Source organism: Apodemus sylvaticus, chromosome 21, assembly GCF_947179515.1.
Source record: "Apodemus sylvaticus chromosome 21, mApoSyl1.1, whole genome shotgun sequence".
Taxonomy (NCBI): domain Eukaryota; kingdom Metazoa; phylum Chordata; class Mammalia; order Rodentia; family Muridae; genus Apodemus; species Apodemus sylvaticus.
In genome coordinates, this window is record NC_067492.1 from 12041158 (window position 1) to 12055863 (window position 14706).

The 14706-nt window shown below is 50.3% G+C and overlaps 1 protein-coding gene across 1 annotated transcript in view; it reads right to left on the reverse strand.

The window, feature by feature from the left end:
• Cmip (c-Maf inducing protein) overlaps positions 1–14706 on the reverse strand; it is a 205180-nt gene that overhangs the window by 41942 nt on the left and 148532 nt on the right. The window contains exons 4-5 of the mRNA XM_052166910.1: positions 6944–7105; positions 1640–1681 (exon numbers count right to left, since the gene is read on the reverse strand). Coding sequence (XP_052022870.1) covers positions 1640–1681; positions 6944–7105 — 204 coding nt within the window. The remainder of the gene's footprint in view (positions 1–1639; positions 1682–6943; positions 7106–14706) is intronic.

A 14706-nucleotide genomic window follows, 5' to 3' on the forward strand; every position in this document is an offset into this window, starting at 1 on the left:
CCCCCCCCCCCGTGTTATTTTCAGAAAAGGTCTCATTAAGTTGGCTGGGGCTGGACTTGAACTCATTCTGTAGCCCCGGCAGGTTTTGAAGTTGTGATCCTCCAGAGCCTGGCTCGACACCTCAACATCAGCACCAACCACAATGAAATATCAGCCACGTCAAAGCTAAGTCAGAGCTCTCTTCACAGACTTCTCATCTGTGCATCCAACAACCACGGCTCAAAAGTATTTGGAAGAAAAACAAAACAAAACACAAAACAACAACCACAAAAACTCTGTCTCTGGACAGAAAGAGAGACTTCTGCTAATGTTCCGGAGGCTCTACCACGTGACAGCTGGCACCTGTTCACATTGTACCAGATGACCTACACTGAGATGGGGTAATGCACACGGGAAGATAGTCAGAGGTTATGTGTCAATACATCCTGTCTTCCAGAGTCTTAGACACTTGTAGAGTCAGACACCACATCCACAGGCCCTGAGGGGCTTTTTTTTGTTGTTGTTATTTTGGAGGTGCTGGGAATTGAACCCAGGACCTTGCACTTGCCAGCTAGGTGTCCTGGACACCAGACACTGTCTTGTATATGTATGCATGTGCATCATGTGGGTGCCTGGAGCTAGGCATGGTTGTTAATCAACATGGGCGCTCTGCAAGAGTAGCAAGTACTCTTAGCTGCTGAATCATCCCTCCAGTCCAGGGACAACTGTTCTTAATAACACTAAAATTTCCTCAGGTGGGCTCAAGATATGGCTCGGCTGTTAAGAGCGCTGACTGCTCTTGCAGAGGGCTTGGTGCAGTTCCCAGCACCAACATGGTGGCTCAACCACCTCTAGCTCAAGGTCTAGAGAAGCTCACTCAAGTTCCGATAGAAAAGTAAGTATACAGAGAAGGACCAAGCGCTGCTACAGGGGACTGACTGTCAATAGGTTAACTATGAGGACACACTCCGGGCTGGAGGGGGAGGCTCCAGCACCTCTAGGCCATGGGGTCCAGCAGGACTTGGGGACACAACATCCTCTGTAATGCTCACACTGGCACTGACCCAAAGGGTCTCAATGCTGCCTTGTGTATACTGGTCCATTCTATAACTGATGTTCATCAGGTGACATGCCCCCCCACTCCCACCCCAGAAGAAGAGATCAGCTGCCTCTTCCCTGTGTTCTTCCACTCCCCAGAACTGCCCCTGCCCTTGACAGAGACATGTCTTGATTGTGACTGATCTGCTGGGGCCCTGGGATTGACAAAGCAAGACCTCAACGGCAGGGCTGGCCTCTGGTGGGACAGAGCTGGGTTTGGCGCACTCACTGGCTCGGGCAGTGAAGGTTTGCTTACACAAGCTAACGCACTGACAGGATACCAGGAGAAGGGGCTGGAAAGTGAGCGCGGGGAACCCAGGTTGGCTTACCCCATCCTGTCAAGAGCAGTCAAGGCAGCTGTAGTAGGTGTGCACCAGGTGATGGACTGAGGGAGGAGGCTCTACTGACCCCACTGAGCTCTGAAAGGCCAGCAGCTCTCCTCCTGGTGTGGACACAGGGGCCTAGCTCAGCTGAATGAACCCCAGGGGCACTGGAACTGAGATTCTTCCCAGACACCAGGCTGGGGCTCCGGGAGGAGAGCAGGGGATGTCAGGATACTTACCACAATGATGTTCTCGTGCTCCTGAGTGGTCAGGTTTGTGTTCTAAAGAATTGGGTGGAGAAAGAAGGAAAACACAATCAACAAAAATGGGCATTTGATGCCAAGGATCCCCAGCACTGCGGACTCTTTCGAGTGTTCCTAGCTTTCACCCCAGTCACACACAGCAATCACTTTGTCACTCAACATACCAAGACAACTCTGGGACGGGGCAGGAAAGTGGCTAGTTATCATTAAGTCTCGATTGGCCTGTGGGCATGTCTGTAAGGGACAATCGAGATTTGATTGCTGACTGCTGCAGGAGGGCACAGCCCACTGTGAGCGGCACCACACCCTACACAGCTGGTCTTGAGCCGTGTAAGAGGGCTGAGCATGAGCCCCAGTGAGCGAGCAAACAGCGCTGTTCCTCCATGGTGTCTGCTTCAAAATCCTGCCCTGACTTCCCTCCGTGACTGACTGTGACTTGTAAGTGGAAATAAACTCCTTCATTTCCCAAGTTACTTTTGGTCAGGGTGTTGTTTTTTTTTTTTTTCTCCCACAACAGAAAGAAAACCAGAAGAGAGGGTAAAAGGAAAACAGCTCCCCACCCACGCCTCACAGCTCTGAAGCCTGGGGTGACTCATGTCTTGTTGAGACTCTGTTACTACTTTGGCAAATGGGGGTGGGTTCTGATACCGGCAGCTCATGGGACTGTGGTCTGAGGGTTCTGACTGAGTTTTAACAACACTCCTTAGTACCAGAGTGCAGGCTCATAACACAGAAGAAATCAGATCTTTTGGGAGTTCACACTTGGTGCTGGGTAAACCTTTTATTTTAGATCAATGTGATCTCAGTGGCTCTCAAGGTAGGCTCCCAAAGAACACTGGTATCACGACTGTCCCTCAGATGTTCCAGCTATGTGCGCATCTAAGCAATAGACCTCTAAAACAAAACTAGGCTAATAAACTTGTTTTGTTTTGTTTCCTCCTCCTTGATCTGGAATCTGTTAGACTGACTGTATCATTGCCTTCCTGTGAGTGTGTGGTAAAGAGACGGCAAGAATCATGGGAAATTTCAAAGCACTTGCTGTTCTCTTTGACGCCAGTCTACTGTGTCTCTGCTGACGGACCCAGGCTGCCACCGGAGTCTCTTTGCATTTCATAACAGCCACATTTGGAGCTGAGAGCAGCTCCTGACTTGATCAGAGTTGGCACGATGCAAGGACCTTGCCCCTACCCTCACAACAGGCCAATGGGGTGTAGGAGCATTTAGCAGTTCTGCACTAGCTAAGGCCAAAGGACATCTGCCTTTGCCCCAGTGATGTGGGGTACAGGAAATGGAGACAAAGGCTCTAAGCACCAAGCAGGGCCGCCCACCATCTTGAGGGTGAAGCACACACAGAGTGTGCTTCTTTGACTATAATACCATTTTTCCTTCTGTAGGGCCTGTTTCTAAAGGACTCTTAAAAATGCCAGTCACTTTGAGTCATGGCAGATGAAAGCCGGCTCCGCTCTTCCCTTACGGTGGCAATGAGCTTTTAGAGCTTCAAACAATTTGTTTTCCACTCGGTACATTGATTCTGTTCCATTTTTCACTTTGAAAATTTTCTCTGCTACGTCCGTCCGTCCATCCATCCATTGAGCTTTTAGAGCATCAAACAATTTGCTTTCTACTTGATTCACTGATTCTGTTTCATTTTTTACTTTGAAAACTTTCTCTGTTACATTCATCTGTCTGTCCATCCATCCATCCATCCATCCATCCATCCATCCATCCATCTATCCGTCTAGTACGTGGGATGCACCCATGTCAAAGCCAATTAGGTGGAGGTTAGAGGACAATTCACAGGATTTGTTTTTCTCTTTCTGCCCTGGAGATTCTGGGGATTTAACTTGGGTTCTCAGACTTGGCAACAAAAGCCTTCATTCCTCTGTGCTGTGTCACCAGCCCCTGCTGTATGATGACAGGTCTGTATTTTTTTTACTACCTGCTGACTGACTTACTTAAAGCTGATCACAGAGCAGTCACTGACCTGACTGGGGTAGGGACCTGAACCTCTGTCTGGCCTGAGTCCAAAGCTTGCCTCTTTCTTTCTTTCTTTCTTTCTTTCTTTCTTTCTTTCTTTCTTTCTTTCTTTCTTTCTTTCTTTCTTTCTTTCTTTCTTTCTTTCTTCCTTCCTTCCTTCCTTCCTTCCTTCCTTCCTTCCTTCCTTCCTTCCCTCCTTTCTTTCTTTCTATATTTATTCATTTATTCATTTATTTATTTTGGTTTTTTTGAGACAGGGTTTCTTTGTGTATCCTTGGCTGTCCTGGAACTCATTCTGTATACCAGGCTCACCTCAAACTCAGAAATCCACCTGCCTCTGCCTCCCAAGTGCTAGTAAAGGCATGTGCCACCACTGCCTAGCTAAGATTTATTTATTTTATGTATATTAGTACACCACTGTTGCTCTCTTCAGACACACCAGAAGAGGGCATCAGATCTTATTACACATGGTTATGAGCCCCCATGTGGTTGCTGGGATTCGAACTCAGAACCTCTGGAAGAGCAGCCAGTGCTCTCAACCACTGAGCCATTTCTCCAGCCCCAAAGCTGTTATTTCTTTACAGAGCTATAGCATTCAACCCTAGGGCAGTTCCCTGGGCGGGGCTGTGTGGGCACCCATGCATCTCTCTGAGAAGCCCCTGTTGTGAACATCCTATTTGCTGGACAGGGAGACTTCTCCCTTACATAGGATTTTGTTGGGTTGGGTTTTTTTTTTGATATATTTATCTCATGTGTATCGGTGTCTTGTCTGCATGCATGTGCAGGTACATGCTTTGTATCTGTACAATTGTGAGCTGCTGTTTAGGGGCTGGGAACTGAACCTGGGTTCTTTGCAAAAGCAGCAAGTACTCTTGACCACAGAGGCATCCTGAGCCATCTCTCTTTTGTTTAATTTTTGTGGTTTTTTGTTTTTTTCCCCAGACACGGTCTCATGTCTCCAGACTGGTTTGAAACTCACTATGTCACCAAAGATAACACTGAATTTCTGATCTTAGGCAGCCACCCTCAAGTGCTGGGATTACAGGTGTGCACTACCTCAGCCAGCTTCCTCTCTAATCTAGGTTTATGAAGCATAGATGAATCCGAATGTGAGCCTAGCTAACTAATGGGTGAACCTGGGGCCGTCCCTAGCCGGTTATATAGCTCCATATCTTTACAAAGCTACTAACTGCTTACGATAGCTAATGCACTAGCGACTCGGCAGGATCTACAATTGCCGTGGAAACAGGAACCTGGACTTACCTGTGAGAGATTTTCTAAATTTGGGTTAATTGAGGTAAGAGGACCCATCCTAAATGGACAGCACCCTCTCTGGGATGGGTAAGAGAGCCTACCACAGGCCAATAGGGGAGATCTTCTGCCTTCCCGGGGACAGCCCACTGTGCTGGAACAGAAGGGCTGGGCGATGTCCCATCCAGATGCAAGACTCTGGTGGCCCTGGAGTAAAGGTTCTAGGCCAGTATGGACTTGTCTTTTGTGTCCCTGGGTTCTTCTTTATGAGTGAGGACAGTAAGGTCTCATATTGGGTGGAATATGGATAAAAGAGGTTCCTGCTGCCCCGCCTGCCCCGCAATGAGCGAACCTGCTAACTGTGAGCCCAAACAAACACTTCCTGAAGTCCGACCAATGGCAAAACGTGAGATTGGAAATCCATCTGCCTAGCTTCTTGAGGGTGAGCCTCCTTCCCTTACTCTGGGTCAAAAGCCTGAAGCCAGGACTGGGCACTGGGCAGGAGGGCCAGAGACTCTGAACCTTGACTACAGTTCACACCAGCACACGGCCCTCCCCAGAGCGAAGCCCTCTCCCAGCTATATATGCACCCTGCGTGTCTGTCTGCTACCCAGCTCTTCAGGGGAGGGACCCCCCAGCACTCTGCATCGAGAAGGACCTGAGAGTCCCGGGGCTACAAAGTGGTGGCCAGCCTCAGACAGCAAAGGAGGAATGATAGGAGCTTGCGGGAGCTTGCATGGAAGTGCACTGGGACCCAGGGGGTGAAACTCTCCAGAGAGGGGGATGAAGACATCACTTGGGTGGTGACTGTGACTATTTTAAACAGGGAGCCAGCAACCCTAGCATCCCCAGCGGCCAGCTAGGCACATAAACGAGACCAAGTGTGGCTATTTAGGGTGTAAGACACCGTACAGAGGACAGTGCATAGATCCCAGGGGGTGACAGTGAGGTTTGGGACTATCCCTCCTTCCCATCCCCCACCAACTCACTTGGGGCTGACTCATGAGTCCTTTCTGTTTCTGCTGTAGCCCCTGATGGAACCTGGGCTACAGGAGGGGCGGGGACTGATGTCACTCTCCCGCTCATAACTGTTAGCAACTGATACACACTCGAGCACAGGGCTGCCTGGCCAAGTGGACGGTGCTGGCCTTTCCTAGGACAGGATGCTAAGTAACAGTAGCTGCCCAAAGTAGCCAGATTTTCCCGTCTTTAAAAGAGAACCTGGAAATGGCCATTGTGCTGAAGTCTGAGTATTAGGCTGAGTAATAGAACCTTTCTGCCTTGTTCTATTGTTTGACAACTTCATATACGTGTGACAGTTTCCTGCCGCCACCTGCATCACACATACGAAGTCCGTTTTTTTTTAAACCTCGAGCAAGGCAAACAATGCGTACCGGTGGATGGCTGAGGGTGCGTGGGACAGAAAGCTGACAAGGGCTGAACAAAACTGCAATGAGATGCTGCCCCAGCTAGACAGAGTGTAACGGAAGTATCTAGGGCAGTGGTTCTCAATCTGGAGGGGGTCACCAAATAGCCCTTTCGCAGGGGTCACCTAAGACTACTGGAAAACAGATATTTACACTGTGATTCAGAACAGTGGCGAAACTGCAGTTAAGAAGTAGCAACAAAAATAACTGAACGGCTGGGGGTGACTATAACGCAAGGGATTGTATTAAAGGGCTGAAGGGTCAGAAAGGGTGAGACCCATTGCTTTGGTGGCTTAGGGGTCCACAGAGTCGGCACTTGGCCCTGGGAGCTGCTGTGGCTGCTGTCAAAGCCACTATCCAAGTCATGGGTTTGACCCAGGGCTTAGTAGAGGTGACAGTCCCCTACGCCTCCAGACAGGTTGGTGGCAAGTAGAACCGGCAAGCCCCGGTCTCGACGCCCTCAATGGTTTGGTGAGGAGCACTGGCTTCCTTAGTAACCACTGCAAGATGGCACACCACGGGCAGGTCTCTCCTGCTCACTCAGATGGGGCAGAATACAAGATGGAAGTCAAAACAGACAACCTAGAGGCGGAGGTAGGGGGGACCAGCTAGGGGTGCATCTTACCTCCGAGAGCAGTTTCGAGACGATTTCCAGTGGGGCCTGGTTGATGGAATCGTCTTGCAGAGGGGACGTGAGTGCCATGTCTACCAATGTCCGTATCTCCTTCAAGACAACCTCCCAGCGGCTCGGGTTACTCAGGACTTTCTTGTATTTATAAATCTTTTTCTGGGTGGAGAGAGAGAGAGAGAGAGGGAGAGGCGGGGAAAGAGATGGGAATACATCAGCGATTTAGCAAACCACTCGAGATGACCAAAGAACTTCTCCGGCTGGGGTGAAAAGGCTCTGGGAAGTTGTCAACCTGGCCCGGACCTCTCCCCCCAAAAGGAAATGGATGCACGAAGAAAGAAACGGACTCCCATCCAAGGTCAAGGGTGCGTCTGCAGACAGGCAGGCTCCGAACAGCGGTTTCCCGCCCTGTTCCCAATGACACATCAAAAGGAATTAGGAAACTGCTCTTTACATGGAGTCCTCTGCCAAACTCAGTCCCCAAGTCGCCAAGCACGCTAAGACAGAAGGCTTTCTATGAGTGGAGTCTCTGCCTAGGCAGATCCTATGAGGGCTCTTGGCAAGTGGCATTCAGACAAGGAGCTGGAGGATGGTCAGGAGGAAGGCCAGAACACAGCTGCAGCTAGGTGGGGACTGAGTCCGGGCCGGCCGGCCGGAGGAAACCAGGAGAGGAAAACAGAGGCAGGCTCACCTCGCTCAGTGCTGCCTCCAAACCCGAACGGGAGGGCAGGGCTGTGGCCTCCTGGATTTGAGGCGCCCTTAGTTCCGCCTCTCTGACATCATGGAAACAGAGGCCATGGAGGGCGGAGGTCCAAGCCAAGTGCTCCCCTCCCGTCTCTGTCTCTGTGGCTGCCTGCCTGCCTGGCTCTGTGCCGCCCGGCTTGCTGGGACTCTCAACAGAAGGAGCACCATCCCTTAAATCCCTTGCTCCTCCAAGTCAGGGCACCAGTGGCGGTGTGTGTGTGTGTGTGTGTGTGTGTGTGTGTGTGTGACATGCCACAACCTCTGAGCCAAACACTGAAAGAGGTGAGGGGAAGAGAGAAAGGGAGGGGCCCTCGCTGATAACCCAGGCTCAACCTGAAGACTGGGCCATTTCTCAATGAAGAATTATACAACGGTCTTATGACCTGGGCTCAAAAGGAAGTATTTGGAGGGCATATCCCAGCCCAAACAGATAAGGATGGGGCTCCTTTAAGAAATCATTTCACCTTTAGAGCCCCAGGTTGGGACCACATCTCTAGGCAGAGAAATCCATCCCAGTCTCAGTGGGACCCATGTCAATCTTAGGTCCACATAGTTCATTTCCTTTATGAGGTCACCCCAAAGATCACAACCCAGAGAGCAGAGCCAATGTGAATGAAGTTCTGATACTAATTTGTCTCTTTGGACATAAAGAGCATATACCCATCTCTCATCACGCAGTCTCTGCTTTCCTGGTGCTACCTGCTTGCGGCGGATTCCCCGCGGCGGATTCCCCGCGGCGGCCTGCATAAAACTTGTATCTAGGAGGTGTTTTTCTGTTTTGTTGTGGTAGGGTGTCAGGCCTATGGTGGTGTGGAACTCACCCGTGCCTCCACCTCCCAAGTGCTGGGATTACAGGCGAGTGCCAGTGCACCCAGGGCCCTGTGGTGTTTTTAAAATTCTTCCCCCCTCATCCAGTTTCTTCACTCTAGTTGCCTCATTGGCCTGCCTGTCCCATCCCCCAACCCCTCTCTTGACCTCATGGCTCTGTGCTGGAGCCTCTGCTCTCCTTGATCCTCACTCAGAGGCTGGCACCGGCTACATCGCAGGGGGTGGAAGAGAACCAGACTTGCACTTTCTGAAGACAGAAGCAGCATGGCGAGTCCTGCTGGGGCCAAGCAGCCCCAGGACAATTAAATTGGCTGCACTGATGAAGAGGGCGGCCATGAATATGCCCCTAACTCCATTACTTTAATGACAAAATACACCCTGATCCAAATAGGCTGCTTGGAACCTGTTGCTAGTGCCTCTCTAGTGACTGACACACACCCCTCCGCTGAGCTCTGGTCTCACGGATTTCAGCGTGTACTGTCAAAAGATCCTTTATTTATTTATTTATTTTTAATTTCATCACAATGAGGATCACCAGGACAATCCATCCTCAGGACATCCCATGGCAGACTTGACTCGTACACAATGGAAGCTCTCAACGTGGAACCACCTTGGTGGCCAGCTGCAAGCTATTATGTCTGAAAGAATTACTTATTTCTATAAAGACGACAGGCGCTCATTTTAAAGAAAATTGAAACCATACTGAAAAAGCACAAAGAGGAGAAGGAAAAAAAAAAAAAAAACCTCTCAAAAATCCTATAATCCAGAAATAGCCATCATTAATATATGTGGCAAACACGGTCCTGGCCACCCCTCATGTAAATTCTACAAACATGGCTGGCCGTGGTGGCATATGCCTGCAACCCGATTGATGCCCATCTGGGCACCAGAGATCATGGCTCAGCCAGGAAAATGGCTGCAGGGCAAACCTGAAGACATGAGTTCAGATCCCCAAGCTAACCGTGGTGGGATCCTGTGCCTATGGTCCCAGCACTGGGAAGGTGGAGACAGGAGGATCCGTGGGGCTGGCTGTCCAGTCAGTCTTAGCTGAGTCAGTGCGCTCCAACCACAGGGAGAGATCCCGTCTTAAAGGCATGGGAGATAACTAAGAGACACACCAAACTCTGACACCCCCCCCCCACAAACACGTGCACATAGACACGTTCAAAGCCATCATGGGCTACAAAAAGAGACCCTATTTCAAAGAAGACCTCTGTAAAACATAACCAGCCCAAGAGGTGGGCGGCCATGACAGTTCTAAGAACAGATGCCAAAGGGCAGGGATTCTCATGGGCCACCAACCCCTGGGGAGCCAAGCAACTCTTTCTCGGAGGATCGTATATCAGATACCCTGCACATCAGATATTTACATAATGACTCAAGATAGTAGCAAAATTACAATTAGGAAGTAACAACGAAATAATTCTATGACGGAGGGGCGGGGGGTGGTAGTGGTTGGGGAGGGGTCACCACAACGTGAGAACTGGAATTAAAGGGATGTTGTATTAGGAAAGGTTGAGAACTACTACCATTGAGACAGAGGAAGGGAGTTAGAGGTAAGCAGGACCTATCTTTAGTGCCTGAGCAAAGTAGCTTCAGAGACCAATTCCTTGCCTTCAGTGACCTGGCCTTGGTACTGACTGATGCACCATCCCCCCCCCCCCCCCTTTAGCTGAGGGATGACTGTTGTATAATCAGGACACCTGCTTCAGAAACAGAATTCTTCAGAGGCTGGGACAAGGGCTAACACTCACTTAACATCGGCTAGGCGCAGGCACGTTGTTAGCTAGGTTCTGATGGAGCACTGTTGTAAAACCCTGGAAGCTGGTTGGGGGAAGGGGTCTTAGCCCAAGATTAGACCACCCTGCAAGCAGCCTCTCCGCCACGGGACTGAGTTCAAGTAACTTCTGATCGGCAGATCAATGAAAAGAAACTTCTCGGAGAGTGAGAAAGAGTCGCGGAGACCTTTCTCCTCGTAGGCCGTCTGAGGGCAAAATGGTTCTCCAGCGGCTTAACTGGAGTCACCGGGGAAAGTTCGACCAGGCTTCTCACTCTTGCTTCACCTGCGCTAACGGCCACAGCCCAATTTAGAAATATGGGCTGAACAAGAGCCACCCATGTTCCCACCAGCACTTGAAGGACACGGGTTTCGTTAAGTTGGGCTAAGTGACCTAGAATAAATTATTCCAGACCATCCATCTACCCGGTGAAACAGATCATGCTTATCTATGTACATTTAAAAAAAAAAAAACCAAAACTTTAAGACCTTGTGGGGTACAGGGGGTGATGTGGGGGGAGCAGCCAATAAGCAGACACCTTCTACCCTGATGATAGGGAAACCTGACAATGTCATATGTGGGCAGCAGAACATCAGTCCTACTGGAGGCTCTCAGACCCAGGCAGACTCACTCACCTGGAATACAGGAGCGTAGGCCCGCAGACTCCCTTTATTCTAACTCTTCATCTGCCCAAGCCAAGAAGATGTTCTCAAGGCCATAAGTATTCAGGACACTACGCCATGGTGCCCATGGGGACAGCCGCCCATGGGGAGCAGATGGTGTCGGGAGTGGGGCAGTATGGCCGTAGCGTCTGCTGAAGGACTGTTGGAATCCTAACTCACAACACGGTCCCAGGAGGGGGAAGGAACCAGGCAAAAGCCAGGTAGCCATGAAGAATCAAACCGGCCCATGAGTCAAAACTGACTGCAGAGCCTCCAAAGGCTCACCCTTTCCATCATGTCTCTCAGGACCAGTGGTGTCGAGGACGCTTGGTGGCAGGTAAGAGACAGGAATAAACCCATGGGCCGGACGTCAGTGACTAGCGGGCGAGACACATGAGAGGGTGTCTGGGTGGGGCAGAACATCCAGGGTTCCAGGTCCTTAGCCACACCCAGGGTGACACGTTAGCATCATCCCAGGAACTCTGATGAGCTCAGCAGGCAATGAGTCATGGTAGGGCTAAGATGAGGCCACTTCTAGAATCCTAGCTCTCTGGAGGCAACACAGTCTTCTCACTGAGCTTGCCTTGCCAGAAGCCACGAGTGGCTCATGTCCAACCTGTGCCTCATGGGCCACTGGAGTCCTTGACCTGAGTGGCAGAAGAGGGGACAAGGGTCCTGGAGCTATCTGATGACTGGGCACATGACTGATGTTATGAAGGCTTGATAATAACTTAGTGTGGGGCTGGCAACATGCAGCCTGTGTTCAAACCCAGCCTCGGCTGTTTGTACTCAATGGCACCCCCCAAAAAATGGCCCTATGGGTTTTCTAAGAGTTGTAAAATTCAAAGCAAACAGAATATGCAACAGAAATTGAGTGAGAGTGTGGCTCTCAGAGACCCAAAGAGCTGCCATCTGGCCCTTCCTCAACAGTGCTCTGCCAAGGCGAGGCTCATGACTCAGATCCCAGTTTGGGAGAAGACACATGTGCCGCTCACAGCTGGCTGTGGCGGCACACACCTGTCATGCCAACGTGGGGGGAGGGAACAGAAACTCAAGGTCAGCCTCGGCTATGTAAGAGTTCAAGTCCAGCCTGGACTATCTGAGTCTGTGTTAAAAAAACAAACCACCAACAACAAAAAGCAAAACAAACAAACAAAAAATGGGATGATTCGCCCTTATGTTTTGATGGTACAGAAATACCATTTCATACCACTGGGATGTCTGTGATGAAAAAGACAGACAATACCAAGTGTCTGCGAGGATGTGGTTGAACCAATCCTAGTGCACTGACTGCTCTTGGGGGGTGGGGGTGGGGTAAAAATGGACAGTTACAAAGCAAAATCATTCAACTGTCCCTCCTTCCCATCCTCTTGTCCTGGGGATGAAATCCAGCATAAGTTCCTACCACTGAGTTGTGCCTGTCCGTGCCTGTCTGACAGTCTGAAAATGCTAGGTAAGCACTCACTACATAGCTCAGTAATTTTTAAGACACCCCACAACCCCATAAGGAAAAGCCAAGTCGCACAGAGGCAAATAGGTGAGTTTCCCCAAGACGAAGCCAGTCTCCTCCAAAGAAGAAACTCAGGGCTGAACGAGATGTGGTAGAGTTATGTACGGGGGGGGGGGGGGGGGGGGAGAGAAGGGGGGGAGTGAATGTATCCTGTGACAGCCCAGGTCACTTCATGGCAGCTGTACCACGTGACAGAAGTCAAATATAAGGCACAAACAGTACGATTCCTTTTATGTGAAATTCCTAAATAAAAAAGTCCATTTACAGACAGAACGTGAACCAGCCAGTGAGGGGACTGTGCAGGGGCGGCGGGGATTTGCACAGGGCATCTTTAGGTAGCCATGTTCTGAAACCAGATTGGGATAACAGTTGGTCAAGCCCATACGTTTACTAAAATCATCAAGTAGTATACTTCTGATGGCTAAATTTAATGGCATATAACTTATACCTCAAATAAGCTATTTCAAAATACATAAAATGCCGTCATCCTAGGAAGACAGAGGTGGGCAGGCAAAGCCAAAGAGGCAGCATGGCCTGTTAAGAGCATGGGTTTTGCAATAAACAGACTTCAACTCAACACCCAGTTCTGTTTCTACCATCTACCCATTCATCTGACCATCGGCTCTTTTCTTTTTAAATTATTTATTCTTATTTTATGTACCTTGGTGTTCTGCATGCGTATATGTGTGTGTGTGTGAGGGTGTCCCCTGGAACTGGAGCTACTACAGACAGTTGTGAGCTGCCATGTGAGTGCTGGGATTTGAACTCAAGTCCTTTGGAAGAGCATCCAGTGCTCCTAACCACTGAGTCATCTCTCCAGCTCCTGACCATCAGTTGTTCATGTGCCTGTCCTTCACCCACCCACCCACCCATCCACCACTCATGCATGCATGCATGCAACCATCCATTCACTCATGCATGCATCCATCCATCCACTCATGCACCCATCCACTTACCCATTCACCCTCCATTTATCTACCCATTCCTCTACTTATCCATCCATATCCATCCATCCATTTCCCTACTCATTCACTGATCCATCTCCCTCCAATTTATCCATCCATCTTTCATCCAAGAGTCTACCCACTCGTCCATCCAATCCTCACCCATCCACTTCCTGTCTTATCCATCCTTCGCCCATCTATTCACTGCCCATCTGCCCATTCACCCACCACCCTCTACGCACATAACCAAGATCACGTGAAGCCGCCTTCTCCTATAACATGCCCAGTATTGTGTTAAGCCCTAAGGAGACTGGGGTAAGTCAAGCAGACAGGCCTTGGGAATTACAGTCTATTGTTTGTAGTTCTTTATCTGCCCAGCAATAAAAGAATATTTACTTCCAAAGGTTTGCTGTGACTGCCCCTGAAACAACAGGCACAAAGTCCCACATCTACTTCCTGGCTACACAACAACTATAGATAATATCACCTACCAAGTCTTAGGAGGGAGTGGTCCAGAGCAGGCGAGACTAGGCAAGGCTCCCAGCGTCTGTGGCAAAGCCACAGCAGCCAGCAATAAACAGAACCAGCAGGCAGAGCCTCCGGCTTCCCCTCTGGCAGAGCCAGTCACTCCATAGCTGTCCTCACCCTCTCTGCTTGTCAGGGAAGGGACGTTACCTGGGCAACACCAGCCATCTCTCTGGAAACTGTTCCTGCGGTAGAAGCAGGAACAAGACACTGGGGTTCTTGAGCCTGAGAGAGTGGAGCCTCTTAGCTCTTCCACGGGAGACTAGCTGTCATCAGGTGGGTGTCCCTCACCAGGAGGTGTGGCTCAGAATGTACTGGAAACGCTCTTCCCAAGGATTAGGAGGGGGCCCCAGAGCTCTGCTGCCTGCTGCAGCCTCGGAGGCTCTCGTGCGCACAAGTACGCATGCTCCTGTCACTTGTCACGGGTACTCTGAGGAGCTGCGGAAGGGGAGGACGTCCCTGAGGAGATGGAAGCAAGTGAGCTAGGGAGGATGGCTTTGACACTTTATTTCCAGGTCTGGCATGGAGCTGCCTGGCCTGACTGAAAGCTACTGGACCCAGGAGGGGAGGGGGGGCGCTTCTGACTGTCAACTTGATTAGAAGAAACTTTAAGTGGAAGCCCAGCTCTTCAGCCACACAATGTCTCTGCAGCAGCTGGTGCCTGCTAGACAGGGCACACTGCTGTCACCACAGAAGGAGCTATGGGGTAGTGCTCTGCCCCCACTGCCATGCGGAAGGTCCAGCTCATGTGCTGTTTGACAGAGCACAC